The following is a 23,282-nucleotide window of genomic DNA, read 5'->3' as shown; positions in this document are numbered from 1 at the left end:
GTTTGTTTTGTTGTTTTTGTGGTCCTTTACAAAACCCACATCAGTGTCAGCCATACAGCAGTTGCTTACAAAGCACTTACTGAATCATCATAAGCTGGCACTGTTCAAGGCACTGTTTTCTTATCATAAGCATGGTCATAACAAAGCCACCAGCTTACCAAGAACAGCTGCAGCAGCAGCACCAGCAGAAGCAGCAAGCGTTGGACCCCTGGTTCTCTACTCCGGGCTGGCCAGGGGCACAGGCTGCGGGCTCCTGGGCTGCGCACACCGGCCGCTTCCGCATCTCCATCCATTCTGACCCCATTGGCTGCAACAGGAGAAGTGGAGTGGAGGGGCAGAGTTAGTATCAGGTAAGCTGGAGATTCCACTGTTTGCGTCATTGAGAAGATGCAGTGTGACTCTATCCTGTCATCTCTGCTAATTCTGGTAAAAGTTGGTCCTTTGAACCTATTCATGCGTGTATGTTAAGTCACTTCAGTCATGTCCAAGTCTTTGCGACCCATGGACTTAGCCCGCCAGACTCCTCTGTCCATATTCTCCAGGCAAGAGTACTGGAATGGGTTGCAGTGCCCTCCTCCAGGGGAACTTCCCAACCCAGGGATTGAATCGTGTCTCCTATGCCTCCTGCATTGGCAGGTGGGTTCTTTACCACTAGCGCCACCTGGGAAACCCTTAGAATCCATTCATTTACCATTTATTCACTGTCTAGAATCTGCCATGTGCTGTGATAAATTCTAGTAGCGAAACAACGAATGGAGGTCCCTGCAGTAAATTGCTCACAGTTTGGTCAAGGAGGTGGATGCTGACAGGACATCCCTTGACATCACAGTGAGGACGTCCCACAGGTGCGTTTCCCAGTTTGAGTGCCCCCCCCCCAACCCCACCCCTGCTGGACCAACATCGTGGGGCACATGGGGGCAACTGCACTGACTGGATCACAGTGGCAAAGCTCTTGGAGCCGCGCCTGTGTCCTGTTCAGTAATGCCCTGGGCACACCCAGGAGACAGTGACGCCTCCTCCACAAACGTGCTGCCACCTGCAGAAATGATGCCCTGGCCTTCCTCCCTGGACATGGTGCCACCAGAAGCCCCTTCAACCTTCCCCCTTCCTGAGAACTACAGGAATGTCTAGAGGAGAGAACTATAAAAGCAGCATAAGAAAGAGAAATTGCTGAATCCATTTTTAACTTTTGATACAGTGGTTAAAAAATTGTTGGCAGAGTAAAAGGAAAAAAAAAATTTAAGTCGTTAAAGAACCTTAAATAGGTCTTTGGAATTAAATTCTGTATTTGCTATTCCATTCCAACATTAGATTTATCTATTCTTACTATTACTTATCTTTTTACGTTATTGGACTTTGTTTTAATTATCATAGTTTTATTATATATTTTCATATTGAGTAGGCTAAATTCTCTTTATGAATTAAAACTCATTAACAACAGCTTTGGATTAGCCCTCGTCTTTTCATTACATGGGGATGTACGTTCCAGGATGGAACAAGAGACTCATCAGAGGGTTGTACTGTCCCTCATCCACAGACAGAACAATGCTCACAACACCTGTCCAGAGCACCAGCCTGGGCAGTCCATCCTCCCAGGTGGACCCAATTCTCACCGCATCAGTGGCATTTCAGTGGAGCCAGAGACAGACGATGCTTTCACTTCATTTAGGACGTGGAGGGGCAAGGACAAGCCAGCACAGTCTCCAGACTAATCAGCTTTGAACCACAGATGCTCTGGGTAACTGTTATTTTCTTAAAGATACTGATGCAACTTGCCTCATTAAAAACAAAATCCCAGGGCTTCCCTGGTGGCTCACTGGTCAAGAATCCACCTGCCAATGCAGGAGACACAGGTTCAGTTCCTGGTCTGGGACGATCCCACATGCCGCGGAGCAACTAAGCCAGCATGCCACCACTACTGAGCCTGTGCCCCAGAGCCCAGGACCTGCAATTCTGAGCCCAGGTGCTCTAGAGCCCGTGCTATGCAACAAGAGAAGCGACCAAAATGAGAAACGTGAGCACTGCAACTAGAAAAACCCTGAACAGCAACAAAGACCCTGCACCACCAAATGTAAATAAGGAATTCTATATTTTAAAAAATCCCACTTGTTTCTCAAAAAAAAAAAAAGAAGGATTGTGATGTGGTCATGTCAGCAGGCTTCAAGAGACTCCTGTTTCAACATCTTTGCAAGACTGGGTCTTAAAGTTTGATTTCTGTTCTCTTCATACTTTCTTCGTCTCTTTGAGTCAGTATGGGTATTTTTCATTTCCTGAAAAATAAGCCATCCCTTTCATTGCATTTTCAAATTTACTGGAACTTGTCATTATAGGTTATCTTAATTATTTGATCGAGATGCTTTCAATTATTGCAGGCCTGTTCAAAATGCAAACATGTAGTAACTTATGGGAGAGTTGTGTGTCACTAAATATTTGTAGAGAATTAATTTTTCAAGTGTCATAGTTAATTAATATGAAGACTAATAACATATATTAAATACCTACCTATATACAAGATTTTAAAAATATGGCATTGTCATATGTGTTAGTTCAGCTCATCCTTTCAGACACTGATATGTGGTCTGATTTGCCAGACGAGCTTTGTGCATCTCTTTTGTGGCCTCCATCATATGTGTGGGAGAACTCTGAATACATTTCATTTCCATCTGCTCTAAGCAACACAGAATCAGTACTCCTTTGACACTGCCATTCTATTCCTCTTGTGGGCTATGTGTGGCGCAGACTACTGGCCATAATTTCAGTGTCTGTTGGCATGATCCAAGCATGAGGCCCCAGCAACTAGCCTTTGTTTGAGGGTCCAGAGGCTTAGAAGTTAGATGAATGTAAAGCCAATGTCAGTGACCTCAGAAACTGTTTCTATAATTTATGGCAGCCTGAGGAAATGGTAGAAAACCAGTTGGCAGTTTATTAAATGTTCTGTAGTCCACTGGACTCCTCTGTCCATGGGATTTTCCAGGCGAGAATACTGGAGTGGGTTGCCATTTCCTTCTCCAGGGGATCTTCCCAACCTAGTGACCGAGCCCATGTCTCCTGCTTGGCAGGGAGATTCTTTACCACTGAGCCACCTGGGAGGCCCTATTGAATATTTAGATCTCAACTAAGAGATCATCCTACTCAAACAAGGCTTTTCCATTCCCAGGAACCCAACATTTAACAGAACTCTTTTCAAGATTAAGTAAAGAAAAAAAAAAAAAGTGAATTCTTAATCTTGATCAAAATATTTGGTAATTTGGGATTGAAAGAAGCAACTAGTTATAAAAAAATTTAGCCTAACAGTGACTTTCTCAGAAAAGTTATTTTCTTGTAAACTTAAACTTGGCAGTTGGATTCCATGAATAGCTATTTATTTTCATTATGGTTTCCAAATTCTGAAAATAGCCATTATTCAATTACACATAGGGAATATGATGAAAGAACAAGCATTGCACGGGAAAGAAAAAAAAAATCTTCTCTCTTGAAAGGGCCTGATTCTAAGCTGTAGAATCGTAGACAAGGGCCTGATAAAGGAGAACAAAGAACCTTCAAGGACATAACATTAAAACCATCCCCAGCGATCTTTAGAAGGATGATCTTACCATCAGTAAGAAGTGATGGGCCCTGAAAGAGTTAAGCCAGAAGATAAGGAAATTTGAGAGACAAACTCCCCTTCAAGCCGGGAGTGCTCTCTCTTTATAAGGACACCCTTTATAAGGACAACCTTTACAAGGACACCCTGGTCTTTATAAGGAGACTCTGGTCCAGTGTGGCCTCATCTGCACCTGATTACATCTGCAAAGGCCCTTTTCCAAATAAGGCCACATTTACAAGTGTGAACAAGATTCAAGGGTAATTAAGAGAACAATGCTTCATATTTTTATGGGGCTTCACTGATTACAGGAGACTTTCATATGTATTACCTCATTTGTATTTTTCCCCACATTTCTGTGAGCCATGAAAGACAGTTATTAGCTTCTCTTCTCAGGTGAAGAAACCAAGGCTTAAAGAGGCTTACCTCATCCCTGAGGTGCCTCAGATGGACCTGTAGCCCAGGTGGCCAAGCCCATTGTCTTTCTTCATGCCAGTCTGCCAATCCAAGGGCCTTCTTCAGAAATTTGACAGCTCAGAACAAACACACGCATTTTTCTTTTTTTCAGATGCCTGCATTTTATAACACACTAATTTGCCAATATTTCTAGTTATGATGTTTACTTTGACCTGCACGTGATCTAATCTACTTAATTTTTAGGCCAAGGGAGCTAAGCGACTTTTCCACGGCCCCTTGGCTAGTTGACAGTGTATAAGCGACTATAATCTACAAACAGCTCACACACACATGCACACACACGTGACTCATGTTATTTCCGATACATTATGCTTCTTCCCTTGAGACTGTATATATTTTACATTTTTTAAAAAAACTGTAACCATTTTTAAAATTGAAGTATAGTTGATTTACAATGTTGTGTTGGTTTCAGATGCCCAACAGTGATTTGGTTACTTTGAATAATCTTTTCCAGATTCTTTTCCATTGTAGGTTACTATAAGATATTGAATATTGTTCTCTGTGCTATACAGTAGGTCCTTTTTTCCTATTTTATATACAGATTCTTTACCATCTGAGCCACCAGGGGAGCCCATTTTATATACAGTACTGTGTATGTGTTCATCCCAAACTCGTAATTTATCCCTCTCCCCGATCCCTCTGGTTACCGTAAGTTTATTTCCTACATCTGTGACTGTTTCTGTTTGTAAAAAAGTTCATTTCTATCATTTTTTAAGATTCCACATGTAAGTGATATCATGATATTTGTCTTTCTCTGTCTACTTAATATGATATTTTTATAAACATTAATATCTCAGAGGTTAAAGCATCTGCCTGCAATGCAGGAGACCTGGGTTCAATCCCTGGGTCGGGAAGATCCCCTGGAGAAGGAAATGGCAACCCACTCCAGTATTCTTGCCTGGAGAATCCCATAGACAGCGGAGCCTGGTGGGCTACAGTCCATGGGGTCGCAAAGAGTCGGACACGACTGAGCGACCTCACTTTCACTTTCACTTTAGGTATTTAGATATTCCAATCAGTTTTTCATTTCTTTTGGCCCCAAATGCAGAAACCAGTTGCAAATGTAATTGCAGATATAAGATTTCATCAAAGGCAAAACCTTAAAACCGAATTTGAAAACAAAACTTTTTGTTTTTGCCTTGCTGAGCGGTATGTGGGATCTTAGTTCTGCAACCAGGGGATCCAGCCCACACCCCCTGCGGTGGACGCGTGGAGTCTCAACCACTGGACCACCAGGGAAGTTCCAATAAAACTAATTTTTTTAAAAAATGAAAATCCCCAGTGAAAAAAGGAATACATGTTGATGAATCCTCAGCCAGGCTTCCATGCTGAACACAGAGAAATCACAGCTCTGCTGAACTCTCTAATCCTTCTCCCAGCCCCAGAAATAACCATTATTAAGATTTTGATGTGATTCTTTCCAAAACCATTTCTTTATCTCTTTTTTTGGTTGTGCCACAAAGCATCTGGGATCTTAGTTTCCCAACTGGGGATCGAACCCTCGGTTGGAACTGAGGAATCTTAACCGCTGGACTGCCAGGGAAGTCCCTCCAGAACCATTCCTATGATTATAAGAACACATAATTAACTTTAGTTTAAAACACAGTCTTAGTAATGCTTATCTAAACAGCCTCGGATGCTATGTATGACTCTGTGCCTTATGTTTTTTGCTTTAAAAATATATCAGAAATCTTACTGAATAGGACATGTAGCTCTGACTCCTTCATTTAATAGGTGACTAGGCTCTCATACTTTAGATGCTTTGACATATCATGACACAATTACTCTTCCCCCTAGAGACCATAAAAGATTGGCGGATTTGACTATATAAAAATTCTAAACTTGGGAGCCATGAGCTAATATAAACAAGGCTGCCCCTGCCAAGTGTGGGAAAGTTTAAGTATCAGAAAGAAAATATTAACTGCAATGAAAAAAACATCAGATGTGTGTGAATCTGTGATTTCACAGTGATGCAAAAACACTCACTGTTACTTTTAGAAAATGTTAGGGAACAAACTGATTTTGAAAACTGGTAAATACTGACAGAGAATCAAGGTTTTATCCTATCTTTTCCAACACAAACATGACTCCAGGGTAACCTAAGAGTTGATAAGGAGAAATTTCTCTTTACAAAAGTTTGCTTGTTGTTGTTTAGTTGCTCAGTCGTGTCTAAATCTTTGCGACCCTGTGGACTGTAGCCTGCCAGGTTCCTCTGTCCATGAGATTTCCCAGGCAAGAATACTGGAGTGAGTTGCCATTTCCTTCTCCAGGAGGTCTTCCTGACCCAGGAATAGAACCTGAGTCTCCTGCATTAGCAGGCAAAGTCTTTACCACTGAGCCACCAAGGAAGTCCCTTATAAAAGTTTACTAGCTAATAAATGGAGACGCTCCCGCCTAGACCATAGTATCTGACCACCTGTCATACACGTTATGGGGCTTCGCTGGTAGCTAAGTGGTAAAGAATCTGCCTCCCAATGCAGGATACATAAGAGACATGGGTTTGATCCCTGGGTAGGGAAGATCTCTTTGAGGAGGGCATGGCAACCCACTCCAGTATTCTTGCCTGGGAAATCCCATGGACAGAGGAGCCTGATGGGCTACAGTACATGGGGTCGCCAAAGAGTCGAGCATGACTGAGCGACTGAGCAGAGGCGGCACATTATGCTAGCACATTAATTGACTGGATTTCCTCTCCTAATATTTTATGTGATGCTGAGAAAGATTGAAGGCAGGAGGAGAAGGGGGTGACAGAGGATGAGATGGTTGGATGGCATCACCGATTCAATGGACATGAGTTTGATCAAACTCTGGGAGATTGTGAAGGACAGGGAAGCCTGGTATGCTGGAATTATGGGATCTCAAAGAGTCAGACATGACTGAGTGACTGAACAAAAAATACTTTTTTAAAGATTTTTTTTTTAAGTGGATAATTTTTGAAAGTCTTCATTGAATTTGTTACAGCACTGCTTCTGTTTTTGTTTTGGGTTTTTGGCCCCGAGGTAGGGTGTGAGATCTTAGCTCCCCGACCACACTCCCTGCACTGCAAGAGGAAGTCTTAAGCGCTGGACCACCAGGGAAGTCTCTCCCAATATTTCCTGGAGCCTGTTCAAAGGATCAGGTTTTTGTTGCTTCTCTGAATTCAGAATAGAGCTCCTCTCCTCCATGGCCACACCTGTCCATTTCCCTTTGGCTCCTTCCTGAGCTCCCCTCAAGGGGTACCAACATCATCAAGAGAACCGTCTTCCAGGAACATTCTCTGCATCCTCCTGAGACTCTTTCCCTTGTTCTCTGCAGTAACGTTTCTGAGGACTTAGCCCCATTTGCTCCTAATTTTAGCCTCCTTTCAGTCTTTCTGCCTTCTAAGTCTTCCCAGCCTGGGAAAACTCTTTCTATTAATAACACCCTTCCCCCAGATGCAGGATGATTTTTCACAGATGTGTGTCAGTTCTAGGTTCTGCTCCGACCCTGCCTGCAGGGCAAGTGCATCCAGGGAGTGCTCAGTGGTGGTACCTGGTGGAGGGTGGGGTAGGGCTGCCACAGGTTCTCCTTGGGGTCTGGCACTCACCCCGGGGTGGGGTGGAGGAAGCTGTGATCCAGGACCCTCTCAGCCCGAGCCCCTCACTCCTGGTAGAACTGGAAGAAATCTAGGGCACAGGGTGAGGAAAGGAACTGTTAGACGTCCTTACTCGTGAGGGAGGAGAGAGCAGTCTGGTATGCCAGGCACCCAGGCTTCCAGAACCCAGAGGAGCTGTTTCTAAGGATGAGTGGCTCTGAGGCTGATGAATCCGACAAGAAGTCTTTTTTTGGCTTCTTGTTGAATTTCATTGAAGAATCTACACAATGGGACTTTCCTTGTAGCTCAGTGGTTAAGAATCCCCCTACCAGTGCAGGGGACACAGGTTTGACCCCTGGTGCAGGAAGTTTCCACATACCCTGGAGTAACGAAGCCCAGTGTGCCCCAGCTGCTGAGCCTATACATCCGAGAGCTCCACAACAAGAGAAGCCCCTGAAAAGAGAAGTCTGTGCACCACAAGTAGAGGGTAGCCCCTGCTCACTGTAACTAGAGAAAACCCTCGCATAGCAAGGGAGACTCAGGGAGGGAAGGAAGGAAGGAAGAAAGGAGAGAGGAGGGAAGGAGGAAGAAAGAATATACACAACGGATAGCCAAGGTCCTGCTGTAGAGCACAAGGAACTACCTTCAATATCCTGGGATAAACCATAATGGAAAAGAACACACAATATCCTGGGATAAACCATAATGGAAAAGAACACACAATATCCTGGGATAAACCATAATGGAAAAGAACATACAAATGAATCACTTTGCTGTACAGTGCAACGTAACACAACACAGTAAATCAACTGAAAAAGGGAATTTACACAGTGGGGTTTGAAAACCAGACCAACTGAAAGTAGAGGGTGGATGGATCACAAAGTGCAGAACTCTCCCTGGAGTTAGCTGCCTACTCTGAAAATAGCAACAGGTGAAGGTGGCTTTCTCTGAATGACATACTCCAGGCATAAACACCAATCAGCTGGTGCCAATTAAGTCACAAACAGGCCCTCAGCCTGCCCAGGGCTCCCACCTGTTGTTATTATTAGCGGCTGAGAAATAACATGAATCCTGTCAACAACGGTGTTTCTACTGTTTCGTGGGATCTTGAAGTCAGCTGATTTTAAGTGTGCGAATCCTGTGGTCTAGGCATCACCAGAAAAAAAATCCAACTCACTCTGGCTCATGAAATATTAATGAAGAGCTAGAATTACTTGCACTGACTTCAGCACAGTTAATAGACCAAAAGTCAAATCAAATCTGTGTCTTCCATTTCACAGGACACAAAAAGCTATCAATGTTTAGTAACCTACCAGTTTTAGCAAGAGATCTTAATGTGTCCTCTAGTTTTCAAATTTTTCTGCCTTTTGGTTTTATTGCCTGAATAATTTCGGGTCTATTTTAAGGAAAAGCTGGTTCATTATTTTAGTAGGGGAAATCAACAGAGTTTAATAATAATAGACTTTTTAGAATTATAATTACTTCCAGATGGATGATCACATCTGTCCTTACCTTCTAAAAGAACTACTTAAGTGACCATCTGTTTTTCAGTAACTTTGAATGGAAATCTTTACTCTTTTGTTTATCTGGTTGTTACCAAGCTTGTAACTTGAACCACACTGAAGGTTTTTAAGACTAGGATACTGATGTGCTTTTCTTCTGTCATTATTAAATGAACATATTGTATAACTCAACTTTTGCAACTGCCTTTGGGAAATTAAAGTATGATCAGAAGGAAGTAAATGAATTATACATGCTTTTACTTGTTCTTTCCTAATACCAATCAACAGTTACAGTGTATTTTGCAAGTACTGATTGAAATGTTGACCGTGGGCATTCCTTACCCCATGAAGCCATGGGATTTCTCAAGGAGACTATAGATGACTGCTTAGCCCAGGGCACCTCTGAAAGAATTCAGCATTTACTAAATCTTTGTCTCTAGGGCTGTTTCAGGCAATCTTCAAACTGGTAAAGAATGTGCCAGGTTTGGGTAAGAATTTCTGCCAACTTTTATCACTTCCTTTCAAAGCAAGGAACACGTGCTTGGTTGCATCCAACTCTTTGTGGCCCTGTGGACTGTAGCCCGCCAGACTCCTCTGTCCATGGGATTTCCTAGGCAAGAATACTGGAGTGGGTTGCCAGTTCCTCCTCCAGGGGATCTTCTGACCCAGGGATCAAACCTGAATCTTGTGCATCTCCTACATTGGCGGGTGGATTCTTTACCACTTAGCCACCTGGCTCTTTAAGAATTTCTGAGCAATCATTGCAAATTTCAGAAAAAAACAGGAATAAATATTTTCAACACAGACAAGTGAATGTCTAAAATCAAACGGGGTTGCAAAAGAAAGGGACTTGGTGGGTGACAGCTGACAGAGGTGGCTTCCTCCTTGAAATGATGCAAATGTGAAAATGTTCTCAAGTGGATAACAGTGATAGTTACTCACTCTGAATCTACTAACAGTCCTTAAACTGCACATGTCTAATGGGTGTCCTCTGACATAAGTCACTTGCCTGCACTGTGCTTCTGGTGGCTGTCATTCCTACTTCCTGTTTCATCAAGTTCACTTGACTCAGGTATAGTAACTAACTGGGGTTCCCTGGTGGCTCAGTGGTAAAGAATCTACCTGCCAGTGGAGATGCAGGTTCGATCCCTAGTCTGGGAAGATCCCGTGGAGGAGGAAGTGGCAACCCACACCAGTATTCTTGCCTGGGAAATCCCATGGACAAAGGAGCCTGGAGGGCTATAGACCATGGGGTCACAAAGAGTCAGACACGACTTAGCGACTGAGCAACAGCAACAACAACGATAACTAACCAGACAGTGGTCATTTGGTTGGAAATGATAAAGCCAGCCCATGACTGAAAGTTGAGACACATCAGAAAAGGAAAGAAAAATATCCAAGGACGAAGGGAGAGAGAAGATGGTGGGGAATAGTGCCTGTGCTGTGCTGCTGCAGTGGGGGGTAGTGGTGATGCCAAGAACAAAGGTGACGCTGGGGAGACAGGAATGGAGCACCCCACGGCACTGGAGCATGGTCCCTATGGGGCCCAGAGCCTGGCTCCAGAGGGAAATTCTACAGCCCAGTCCAGAACCATGGTGTTTATCACAAATCTTTAAGTGTGTATTTTGGGGGAAAGTGCCATGGAAATCCTTTCCCTGCATGTCATGTTACAGTGGGGAGTCCAGATGAAGACGCTAGGCCGGTGAGACAGCATCCCTGTGCTCTCCTTTATCCACACAGGTTAGCACCAAGGTCAGGAATGCAAGCTCTTTCTTGGTTAAAAGCACTTGAGTGCTCTTTGGCCCAGAGAATTTTGATATTTATAGCTTTTCCTACAATCAACAGGGAAGAAGTGGGTTCCCAAAGTGCACCCTGAGAAACAAAATGAAGAGAATGTAACTAGCTACAATTCAGATTTTACTTAATAGGGAAGACAGTGGGTAAGTGCAATGAATGCCATATAAGTCCTGATTCTGTTCAGTCTCATACGTATTTTATCTCTACCTCTGGCTTTAAAATCTAAATAAAACTAGAGCCTGGAGGGTATCATGGATTACATGTGCTTCAATGAAACCCTGAGAATGTGAATAGAAACTTCACGTGAATGTAAAGCCTCTACAAGTCCACACTTCTATGAAAGTGCCTGAAATGCTGATGAAAGCAGAAGAGCATTAAGAGAGAAACCAGTTTCATCAAGAAGACAAGAGACAATAGACGTTGCCAAGGCGGTGAAAAAGGAAACTTGAAGCATCGTTAGTGGGAATGTAAGTGGTGTGGCCACTATGGAGAAGGATATGTAAGTTCCTCAAAAAACTAAAAATAGAACTACCAGATGATCCAGCAATTCGACGTGACTCCGGTAGATACCCAAAGGACATGAAGACCAGATTTAGATATCTTATCTGCACACCCATGTTTACTGCAGCGTTATTCACAGTAGCCAAGATGTTGAAACAACCCAAGTGCCCGTTGAGGATGAGTGGATAAAAAAGAGGTGGTATGTGTACAGGACTGAACATTATTCAGCCACAAGAAAGGAAGATATTCTCCCATTTGGGGAAAATCATGGATGGACCTTGAGAACATCGTGTTAAGTGAGGTAAGTCAGACAGAAAGAAAAGTACTAGATTGTATCGCTTACATGTGGAATCTAAAAAAAGTTCAGTCTGTACAAACAGAGACAAATGGTGGTTACCAGAGAAACCCAGAGGGTCCTCCGGAAGCTCCCTTGCAGTCTTGTAGTCTGGTCCAGTCTGCGGGCTCTCCTGACCCATTCCGTGTTTACTGAGCACAAACCTCATACACATCGGGCCTGGAGGAATATTTGCTGGTTGAAGAACTTCTTTTCCACCAGTTACAGCAGATGGGTTATGAAATGTATTAATGTACATGCAAACCAAGGATAATAAAAGTTACAGAAAGGTGTGTTTGTAAGTCACTAAACTAGGCTTTTCTACCTTCAGGTCTGTCTAGGCAAACTTTTTATCTCTTATTTTCCCCCCACAAATTCCACTTGTCGCCATAGGAAATTCTCCGCGATCTGTGACTGGATGGTAGGGTTGGCTAGTCAGACTTGGCCTCTTGTACATTATCAGTTAGAATTTTCATCTGTGATGATAATCCTATTATAAATGATATGAAATATTCGCTCCCGTCCTGTTAAAGCTTTTAGGCTGTAATCTGAATCCCTAAGAGCCTTCACAGTCTGAGCGCCCATCCACAAAATCTTTGTGTGGATCATTTCCCTCTCCTTTCTTCATTATGACTTTTAAAAAATATTTTATATCACATTTAATAAAAGATCTGTACTTAATTATTTCCTGCCTCCAGTGTCATTTTTTCTGCATCAATTTTAAAAATTATTTATTTATTTAGGGTGAATAGTTTACAATGTGGTGTCAGTCACAACAAAGTGACTCAGCTGTACGTATTCATAAATCCACACTCTTTTTTTGTATTTCCTTCCCATTTAGGTCGCTGCGTTAGTACTTTTGGGACTTGCTAACTGTCATTAAGTTTTCCCATTTATATGAAAATGCTGAATGTTGAAATGGAGGATACCAGAAGGAAACTTAAATGAGATCCTTTGATTTTATCTCCTATAGGAGATTGTCTTTCACCGGATTCGTGGTCTGTCCTTCTGAACTTTTTTTTTTTCTCTTGAGAGTGCCTTATCACTCTAAGAAATGTCATTGTTATTGGTTGAACTTACTTTTTTCGAGGCCGTTTCCTACAAGATCCTGGTAGTGGTACTCCACCCTGACATTTAGATTATGGGTCAGAAGTAACACTTTGTCTGTAAAGGACTAGAGAGTAAGTCCGGTGGCCGTGGGCAGTCCATCTCCAGTTCTCTCCCCCACAGATTTTAGGGGCAGTGACAGAGTTGAGTAGTTGCAATGGAGACCACGTGGCTCTCAAAGCCCAAAATATTTACTCTTTTTATCTAGAACCCAGTCGTGGTTAGTCCCCCTCCCGTGGCCATTAATGGTAATCCTTGACACCAGAATAAAATCTTAACTCCTTATCAGGGCCTGCTTTCTCGCAATCATTTCCAACCTATGTGCAGTTTCCCTTTCGTCTGAATGAGCAGATGGAGTAGTAAGCACACATTACTTCTGTTTACTCCGTGGGGCAGTCTCCACACTGACTCAGGTCTACACCATCCACCCGCAGAGCCTCGCTCTTCACCCCACAGCTGTACACGGGCCACCTTTAGACAGACTGGGATTACTTTTTGATGCCCATCAGTGGATGCCTCTGGAGTCCTTTTCCAGCAGGTCTGCTGCTGATGAGAATGGGCTAACAGACATACCAGGACACCTTCAGGTCGGTTCCACACTGCCTTCCTGTTCCCAAGACAGTTCTCCAGGGGCTGAGCTGTTGGGATGTTTTTGTCTGCTGTTCCTAGGACATGTGTGACAGAATCTCTGTTTTGGTTTTCTACAATTTGCACCAAAATATCTCCTGAATTTTCGGTTCCCCGCCACCCCACGCCCTGCCGGCATGAAGTATTAGTGGCTAGATATGCTGAACAAGCAGATCCAAAATTGCAAAAATTCTCAGTGAGTTGGAATGTTTAATACTTATGCATTTTAGACTGTAGTGAACCATAGCCATTCATCTCTTTTTGTGTGACCACATAAAGCAGTCAGACATAGGGAACTAGGAATAAAATCCCATCCTAAAGGATGCATAAAAGGCTCATAAAGGAACAATTTCCATTAAAAAATAATCTCTATGCAGTCTCTGCATTCTCAGACTACATTTGATATATTTTAACAAATAAGTGCTCTATCACAATTAGAACTTATAGCTTAATACCCTCAGGATTTTGAATACATCACTAGAAGATAACAGAAGAGGTATCTTTTGGAGGTTAGTTTATGATGCGTTTAACCTGAACAGGCAAGTTGTTCATGTTATTAGATTTTGTGAACGTTTTTCATAACTCTTGTACCATTTTCTTCACCCTTGTTTAACCCACATTTATTCCACCTGGTCTGGTATGCTGTTCAGATATTTTTGTTCATAAGCAAGTACTTCATTTTGCCAGAAGTACAGTACAGAACTTCCAGGTCATTTAAAGGTCTAGAAATGCCTTATTTTCTGTAGCAGCGACTTAGCTCTAACGAGAATTTGATAAATTCTAGGTTGTTGTAAAACTAGATCCCATAATTCTTTTTTTTTTTTTGGCTGCACTGCACAGCATGTGGATCTTGGTTTTCCGACCAGCAATCAAAACTGTGCCCTCTGCAGGGGAAGGCAAAGGACCCTGGACCACCAGGGAAGTCCTGAAACCCCACAGTTCTCAAGCCTTCACTGCTGTGACGAGGGCAGACCTCTCGGAGTCTGGAGGCTAGAGCAGCAAAACTAGCTCCAGTGACCCCCATCACGCTGAGCAACCGAACTCTGAGCAGGGCCTTTGGCCTCAGGAATGTAGGACCACAGCGCTGTCCCCCTGGCCAGGGGCTGAAGAGGCAGGCAACTCTGGACCGCCCAACCACCCCCCAGGACTACTATTTCCATCTTAAGCTCAGTCACTCAGTCATGCCTGACTCTTTTCAACCCCATGTGAACTGTAGCCCACCAGGCTCCTCTGTCCATGGGATTCTCCAGGAAAGAACACTGGAGTGGGTTGCCATTTCCTCCTCCAGGGGATCTTTCTGACCCAGGGATTGAATCCATATCTCCTGTGTCTCCTGCATCAGCAAGCAGATTTTTTTTACCACTGAGTCACCTGGGAAGCCCTAACAGGAAACTTAATGTAAAAATTATTTGTATTTTGGGACTTCCCTGGTGGTCCAGTGGTTAAGAATCTGCCTTGCCATGCAGGGGATGTGGGTTTGATTCCTGATCTGGGAACTAAGATCCCACATGCCGCAGAGCAACTAAGCCCAAGGGCTGCAACTACTGAGCCTAGGTGCCACAGCTAAAGAACCTGTAGGTGGAAAGGAAGGTTCCCACATGATGCAACGAATATTCCATGTGCCACAACTAAGACGGGACACAGCCAAATAAATACAAAACCTTAAATCTCATTATCAACCTCCTCCCGCCAGACATGAAAGTCATCTACAAGGGTTGGGTAGGGTGTGGGTTGAACAATTCTTTCCACCAACTTGCATCAGAACAGCAATACAAGCTTGCATGGACCTAGTCAAACAGCCCCAGAAGGCTTGGGAGCGCTGCATGTATTGCTGCAAACCCGTGTTCTGGCTCTCTGGAGCAAACAGCATCCAGTTAGCATCAGATATGATAGGCGCACAGAGAAAAACCAAGAAAACAAGATGTTTTCCTCCACTTCACAGTGGGACTGAGGTGCACACAGTCAACCCAGGACATTAGGAAGTTCAACTGGAAGATGACTTTGCATGAGATACCATTGTCTAAAATCCAAACACTGATACGTACTTGAGAAGGATTTTATAGTGTAAAGTTTATTAATAACTGGAAACTGAGAATTCCCAAATCAGCAAGGTCAATCAGCTGTAATAATCATTGAAATAACTCCAGTGAAATATCACTGCCGGGTAATGGACCATATTGCTCACTTTTCACAAATGACTCCCCACACAAATAGCTAGAATGAAATCAGCTGGGTTCTATGAATTTGTAATTGCGGAACACCACTTTGAGCACTCAGTCACATCAGACTTGCCTGTGAACAGCTGCTCCAGGAGCCCATTCAGTCGTACTGGGAACTAACTCACGCCGGGCAGTGCTGTCCCTTAAAGTGGCTGCTCAAGGTAACATTCAGGGACCATCTCAGAAGAGCTGGGGAGTCAGTGACTCACGTGTAATGTACTGAATGCTAGGGTCTGATTCAACTGACCCCTATTAGCTGCTGCTGACACTATACGAATCTGAATAGAAGCACACCCTGTGAGTCACCTGGTGTTGTAGCAAACCAATCTGCTGTATTCCCAGTTGGACCATGATTCACATGATAATCATAAGGGGCTGACTTGATACATGTGATTTCAAAACTCAGTTCTGCTGAACTGACTTAGGAGCCTGCTAGAAAGTCACTCCTTGCTTAATGCCTTGGATTTCCATCTATGAACAAGTGTACAGAAATGCAAAACTAAGGGTAAGATATCCAGTTCACAACTGGAGAGAACCATGGTCTCCTTCAAGGATGCAGATGCAGTTCCTAGAAGTACTTTCCGTGGTAGATGCATCATTCCTGTGAATAACTTTGCAAGACCACTCACTTGAAAGGCTCTGCCATGTCATTCATTTTAAACCACTTATGTGAAGTCTGGGGGCTTCTCAGGTAGCACTAGTGGTAAAGAAGCCACCTACCAATGCAGGTAGATTTAAGAGACGAGGGTTCGATCCCTGGGTCAAGAAGATCCCCTGGAGGAGGGCACAGCAACCCACTCTAGTATTCTTGCCTGGAGAATGCCATGGACAGAGGAGCCTGGCAGGCTACAGTTCAAGGAGTCACAAAGAGTCAGACGTGACCAAAGTGACTTAGCATGCACACACGTCATGTCATTTACTAAACCACTTATGTGAAGTCTGGACCTTTAAGCTGCATCTGTTAGTGAAAGGTGAATGTCATGAGCCAGCTCCATGCAGAAATGAAAGAACACCAGGACTTTGGGAACTGATGTTCAAGTGTCTGAAATGAAACCAGCCATCTGCGCCACTGCATTAAAATAAGAAAACTTCTTTACCTCTCTCACTCTTGTTTGTCTACATAATCTGGAATAATAAAATCTCCTTGTATGTAATCTAAGTTGTGTATGACTCTATGCAACCCCATGGACTGTAGCCAGCCAAACTCCTCTGGATCCATGAGACTGCCCAGGCAAGAATACTAGAGTGGGTTGCCACTTCCTTCTCCAGAGGATCTTCCCAATCCAGGGATCGAACCCATGTCTCCTGCACTGGCGGGCGGGTTCTTTACCACTGAGCCACCTGGGCAGCCCAATCTTGGAAGACTTTACAGGCTAAAGACTGTCAAAAGCCAGAAGAAAGGGGATTAAAAATCTAAGAAAAGGTCAAAAATGTTTTCTAATGTAAAACTGCTACAAGGGATTAATCAATCAAATGTGTTGAGTCCTGCCCCGAAGGCCACAGGGGCAAGGCCTCGCACCAAGGCCACAGAAGCGAAGCCCAGAATCAAGGTCACCTCTGAAGCTGACTGAGCCACCGTGTAACCTTGCCAAAAGCCCCCTGATCCTCACTGACAAGCTTCCTGACTCCCAATTAGGTAAAGGTGCCCACTCCAGTAAACACCCTATAGTACCCCAACCAATCACCTAATGCCAACCTTCCAGAAGGAATTTTGTCTGAGGCTGTAAAAATTTACTATTAACCCACGAACACTGTCGGCTTTCCCTGGTCTATTAGGTGGTCAGACCGCTGTGTTCACAGTGCCCACTTTATCTCTGCTCTTTGTTCTTAATAAACTTCTCCCTTCTGAAATGCTGTGTCTGGAAATTCTTTTCCAACCCATGCTCAGACTGCCTCAGCAAAATGTGGGATATGAAATTCTAATGCTGTCTCTGCTTTGATCTGACACCTCTCCATACCTCGAGCAAGTCACGTGGTCATATCTTCTGCTGTGAGGGACCATGATTAAGGGGACTGACAGTAGTAACAACATTACTGCCTGGCCTTTCTTACACTGAAGATAACGCATGCTTGTATATTTTTTCCTTCTGGTTTCCTATTTGTTAGAGGTTCATGAATCTGCAAGGGTTTCCCATGTGGCTCAGTGGTAAAGAATCTGCCTGCCAATACAGGAGACTCAGATTTGAACCCTGAGTTGGTAAGATCCCTTGGAGAAGGAAATGGCAACCCACTCCAGTACTTTCCTGGGAAATCCCATGAACAGAGGAGCCTGGCAGTCCTGGGGTCTGCAAGAGGGACTGAGCACACACATGCATCAATCTGCAGTCAACAGAAAATCATCTGTTTGGTGTGTAAGAGCCCTGGGCATCGAGTCTGATCTAATTCTAATCTCATTTTGGCTTCTGTTTAGCTGGAGATGTCTGACAAGGCCGTTAACCTCTCTGACTGTTTCCACTTCTGTAAAGTGAAGTAAGTGAATAATCTGACTTTTATCATTCTATACTTTTGATATCGGGCTTCCTTGGTAGCTCAGCTGGTAAATAATCCACCTGCAATGCAGGAGACCTGGATTCAGTCCCTGGGTTGGGAAGATCCCCCGGAGAAGGGAAAGGCTACTCTCTCCAGTATTCTGGCCTGGAGAATTCCATGGACTGTATAGTTCATAGGGTTGAAAAGAGTCAGACATGACTGAGCGACTTTGATTGGATTTTAGGAAAGTTAGCATTTCTAGCTCCCAAGTTTCCACATTCTCTTGATTAAAATGGACTCAGTGTAGTATTTTAATGCAGACATTGGATTTTCCAAATATAGCATGACCTAAAACATAGTTTTAGTGCATATTTGTTTTACAAAGTGAAATATTTTCAAGTTTAGAGATAATCTTTTCTTCTTTTTAAAAATAATTTTATTTATTTATTTGGCTGCACTGGGTCTTAGTTAAGCCACTGGAACTCTTAGGTGTAGTATGTGGGATTTAGTTCCCTGACTAGGAATTGAACCTGGGTGCCCTGCACTGGGAGCATAGTCTTAGACACTGGACCACCAGGGAGGTCCTGAGATAATATTCTTAAAATGCTATTTGAAGGTTATAAATAAATAAAATAATTATTTGAAATAAAAGGGTCCTTATAATGTAGAAATGTATTGTTTTTAAATTTAGATACTGACAGAAAACATTTTATATTTTCCTAATTTTGATGGACATCTTCTATTTCATTGAAAGGACTGATGCTGAGGCTGAAACTCCAGTACTTTGGCCACCTCATGCAGAGAGTTGACTCATCAGAAAAGACCCTGATGCTGGGAGGGATTGGGGGCAGGAAGAGAGGGGGACGACAGAGGATGAGATGGCTGGATGGCATCACCTACTTGATGCACATGAGTTCGGGTGAACTCCGGGAGTTAGTGATGGACAGGGAGGCCTGGCGTGCTGCGATTCATGGGGTCACAAAGAGTCGGACACGACTGAGCTGAGTGACTGAACTGAACTGAACTGAACAGGGCTCTACTGCATTAATTTACTGAATGTGTGCTAAGACGCTTCAGTCATGTGGGACTCTTTGCGACCCCGTGGACTCTGGCCCGCCAGGCTCTTCTGTCCATGGCATTTTCCAGGCAATAATACTGGAGTGGGTTGCCATTTGCTTCTCCAGGGAATTTACTGAATTCTGGCAGTCAACCCAGTGAGTGGGTGGGCTACTGACACCCGAAGCGGATTTGAGAAACTTTGGGCGCCGGAGGCATACCTACTTTTCTTATCTCTCTCTTACAGATGATGAAAACTATGGCACAGAGAGGTTGAGTAACTTGCCTGAGGTCACACAGCTAAACGGAGATCTGAATCTAGACAGTTCCTGAGTCCAGGACTTCTACCTATTACGAAATATTGTGCCTCCTACGCAATACTGACACGTGATACAAAAGATGCCACTAAATGTACAGGACGAGGCCCAGTAGAAAATCAGGTCGTGAGCAAAAGGAAAAAAAAAAAGCTAAGACTTTACAGGCAGATCCTTTTCATTACAATTTCTTTGCCAAGTCTGGGGAAGAAGTCACACCCATTTCGTCAACTCGGACCTTCGTTTGGTCAACTTCGAGATCTGGAACCAGCAGAAGGGAACTGAAGCCCAGCCACGCAGGGGCCCTGCGCTCCAAAAGAGGGGAGCTGACGCCGGAGGGTGACGAGAAGCCCCCGCCTCCGGGGACAGCGCGAGCCCCACGGGCGAATGACGGCTTCGGCCCGCTGGTGGCCGAGGGGCGTTCCGCCGGCGCCGCAGGCATCCGCTGCGGTCGGGACACCCGGCGCCCTCTGGCCAATCGGCTCGGCGGGGTCAGACAAAGCGCTCGGCCTCGGCCGGATTCTCCGGAGGAAGGGAAGTCGGGGTGAGTTCCCCCGGAGCTCCGTCCTCCTCACAGACTGAAGCTGGGCCTCGGAGCCCACTCCTGCAGCCGGTCAACCGCGGGGGGCGCGGGGACAGAGCTGCACTCCCGGCCTCGCCCCCTACCCGGTGCCCAGGCTTTTCCCGATCGCTGGCCAGTCCCGGGGGCTCGCAAGCCACTCGGGCCCTCAGGCCCTACCCTAGTCGGCTCCCGCAGCATCGAGACCACCCCCCACACCCGCTGCCCAACTCCTTCCAGCCCGCTGCCCCCACCGCTGTAGGGCCCCGGGCGCACAATCCAGTCCCGCCGGCGCCCCGCCTCCTCCACGACCGCTCCCTTGCCCACTCCTCCACAATCCAAGGAGGGGAGTAGCGGCGCCCACCGACCCCCCAAAGCCCACTCCCTGCTTCGCGCCGCTGCCCCAGAGGTCCACTCCAGCCCCGGGCCCGCTCAGATCTCCGCAATCGGGGCGCCGGACTCGTTCCAACTTCCGAGCGCAGCCGGGAGAGCGCGGGCGACTAACCGCGCGGTTCCTACAAGTAAAACACCCGCCGCGCCGCCTGCACCTCCTCCGCGCGGGCAGAGGGTGCCGACAGTTCTGTCCACTAGGTTTTCAAGAGCTTCAGGGCCGACACAGAGTCAGATCCCCGGGGCTCCGTGGAGGGCGCCCGCCGGAGTGGAAGTCTCCACTTCCTCTCCACCTGGGCGCACTGCCCGCCTCCGGCGCCCAAAGTTTCTCAAATCCGCTTCGGATGTCAGTAGCCCACCCACTCACTGACGCCCGGCCACCGGGGTCGAATCCTGCGGACTCCCCGGCGGAGACCGTGGAAACGCGGTCACCGTCCAAGCCCAACACCCGCTGCGCACTGACTCAGGCCTGCTCCCGCCACCGCCGTCCTGCCCCCCGTGCGCTCCCCGCCCGGCCCCCGCCGCCCGGGTATCCGAGGTCTGAGCGCGAGTCCGGAAGGGAGAAGGAGCCGCTGAGCTAGCGGGTACTCACGGTTCCTCCGTCCACCCGGAGAGCCGGAGGGGTGGCTGGGGTCAGCTCGCCTCCGTCCTCTGTGCGCATGCGTCCCGCGAGTGCCTGATTTTTATTATAATTCCAAGTGCAGCCCTTGTTAAGCCCGCGATCGCCCTCCCTGGCTTTCCTCGGCCTTTGGCTCTCGGCCTTTCCAGTCGCCCTCTTCTCTCGCTCTTTCCCTCCCTCGGCTCTGCCTCTCCCCGCCCCTCTCTCCCCCTCCTTGGCTCCGCGATCCCAGGGCTCGCCTCCGGCGGCGCGCTCCTCTGCGGCGAGAGCTGGGGGTCCCCATCCACGCCCGGACCTTGGTCCCCTTCTCCAGCCCGATTAGGAAGTACGGAGAGTGGGCGCCGAAGAACCCCCTCGGCTATTCCTTACGCTGGGGTTCGCAGGGACTGGATGGGACTCAGGCGTGCGGGAGAAAGAGCGTGGGACCTTATGAATGGAGCGGTGGGAAGGAGGAGCCAGTGTGCGCGCAGGGGTGGGCCGCGCGCCCAGGTGCTGCTACCTGGAGAGTTCGGCCGCCGACTGTCCGCCTCGGGAGGGCAGTCCCCACCGTCTCCTTCCCCCCGAGTGCTTCTCCCAGCTCGCCCCCCACCCCCTCAGGCTGCAGCCTCAGCCGCCAACGGCCCGATACTGAAAAGGGGTTCCTCACCCCTCCCTACCCGCCCGAGTGAGTCGAAGGCCCCACCTGGCTGGATTGCGGGGTGAGGGTGGAGCGAGCGGGGGATAACTAACTCCTGACTGGAATCCGAGGAAGGAGGAGACCTGGAGGGTGGGGGGAACCCGCCGCCCAGCTCTGCGGCCGCGGAGGCCTTAAGACCGCGGCGCTCCCGCGGGATCGAGACGCAGTCTGACTGCCGGGGCCGTGCGCCCGAGCGCGGAGAGCTGAACTGAAGCTGGAAGCCGACCTGACCCTAAAATAACATCACGTCATTTCCTCCCTGGCCACCCAAGCCCGCTGTAGCCGGGGGCTGGGGAGTGGGAGCGCGAGGAGGGGGAGGAAGCTTGTCCCCGGTTGGCTTGGAGTAGCCGGAGGAGAGCGACGCGTAAAGACGGAGAGTTTGAGAAGCCGCCTCGCAGACGGCGGGGGCCCCCTCCCTCTTCCATAGACTCTGGAAGGAAGTGGTCCGGGAAAAGTAGCCTCGAGGGTCTCCTGGGGGGAGGGGTGTGAGGCGGGCAGCCGGCGTCTTTTCCTTGAACGTGCGCTGCCAGGTCTGACCTTCCCGCTTGCCCTCCCGCTCTCCCCTTGCTGGCCCCACATGGAGTGGGTCAGTCCGAGTTAGGGAGGAACCCGGGATGCTGGCGTCCCGGTGAGGTCGCGGACTGTGAGACCACAGTACTCACGGGTATGGGCGAGCTCTGCCCGGCGCTGGAGTCCACTTCCCGAGGCAGACGTCCCCCTGAGGGTCGGCCAGGCAGTGCCAGAGCTGCCCTGAGCAGGAGCGAGAGGCGGCCCGGCCGCTCCTCCTGCCCCGGCGAGAGCCCGGCGGCTGGCAGGGCTGGGATCAGGGCGGAGAAGTCCCGGTGCCGCAGGGGAGCCTCAGGAGGGGGTCGCCGAAGGAGGAGAGCGAAGAAGCGCGCGAGGCCGGAGAGCGTGCCGAAGAGGAGGCTGAGCAGCGTCGGGGCAGCGGGCGAACCTGGGAGCTGTGCGGGGCCGGCGGGCAGGGCGAGAGGCGGGGGAGGAGAGAGACAAAACCACACAAGGTCATTGTGGGGTCCTGCTGCAGACCGAAGAGGAAGTGCAGAGTGCCAGTCTGCGGCATTTTGAGGCGTTACTTTGGGGGTGCAAGAGAAGTCGGTGAGAGCAAGAGGAAAAGGACTCTGCTTAGTTTCTCCCAGCTGCTAATCCTCCCCTCTCTTCCCTCTCCGCCTCACCGCCCTCTCCTCCCACCCTCTTCTAACTGCCTGCTACTTAAGGTGTGGTCCTTGGACCCGCAGCTTGGATAATACTTAGGCTTGTTGGAAAACCAGAATCTCAGACCCTATCCTGACCCACCGCATCAGAATGAGAATGTTAACATTCCCAGGGAATTCTGAGACCTGTTCCCTGTGAGGTGCAGTGCACAGCAGTGTCTGTGTTCACCTCTCTTGGTTCTTTCGAATATGGTTGAAAATCTCCTGCTTCACTTTTGCAACTCTCACTCTGCCTCATCCTCTCATCCTGCCTCTTTCCCTCTGTCT

At 47.1% G+C, this 23,282-nt stretch overlaps 1 protein-coding gene across 3 annotated transcripts in view; it reads right to left on the bottom strand.

Moving 5' to 3' along the window:
• The window catches only part of RGS20 (regulator of G protein signaling 20), a 47,668-nt gene that overhangs the window by 5,284 nt on the left and 19,102 nt on the right, over positions 1 to 23,282 (bottom strand). Inside the window, exons 2-3 of one of the 3 annotated variants that reach the window (XM_068983989.1) lie at positions 22,446 to 22,755; positions 159 to 307 (exon numbers count right to left, since the gene is read on the bottom strand). In XM_068983989.1, coding sequence (XP_068840090.1) covers positions 159 to 307; positions 22,446 to 22,755 — 459 coding nt within the window. The remainder of the gene's footprint in view (positions 1 to 158; positions 308 to 22,445; positions 22,756 to 23,282) is intronic. The other 2 variants (XM_068983990.1, XM_068983991.1) reach the window with 2 other exon arrangements.

Source organism: Capricornis sumatraensis, chromosome 11, assembly GCF_032405125.1.
Source record: "Capricornis sumatraensis isolate serow.1 chromosome 11, serow.2, whole genome shotgun sequence".
NCBI lineage: Eukaryota > Metazoa > Chordata > Mammalia > Artiodactyla > Bovidae > Capricornis > Capricornis sumatraensis.
Note: the sequence above shows the minus strand (reverse complement) of the source record. Positions and strands in the feature narration are given on the sequence as shown.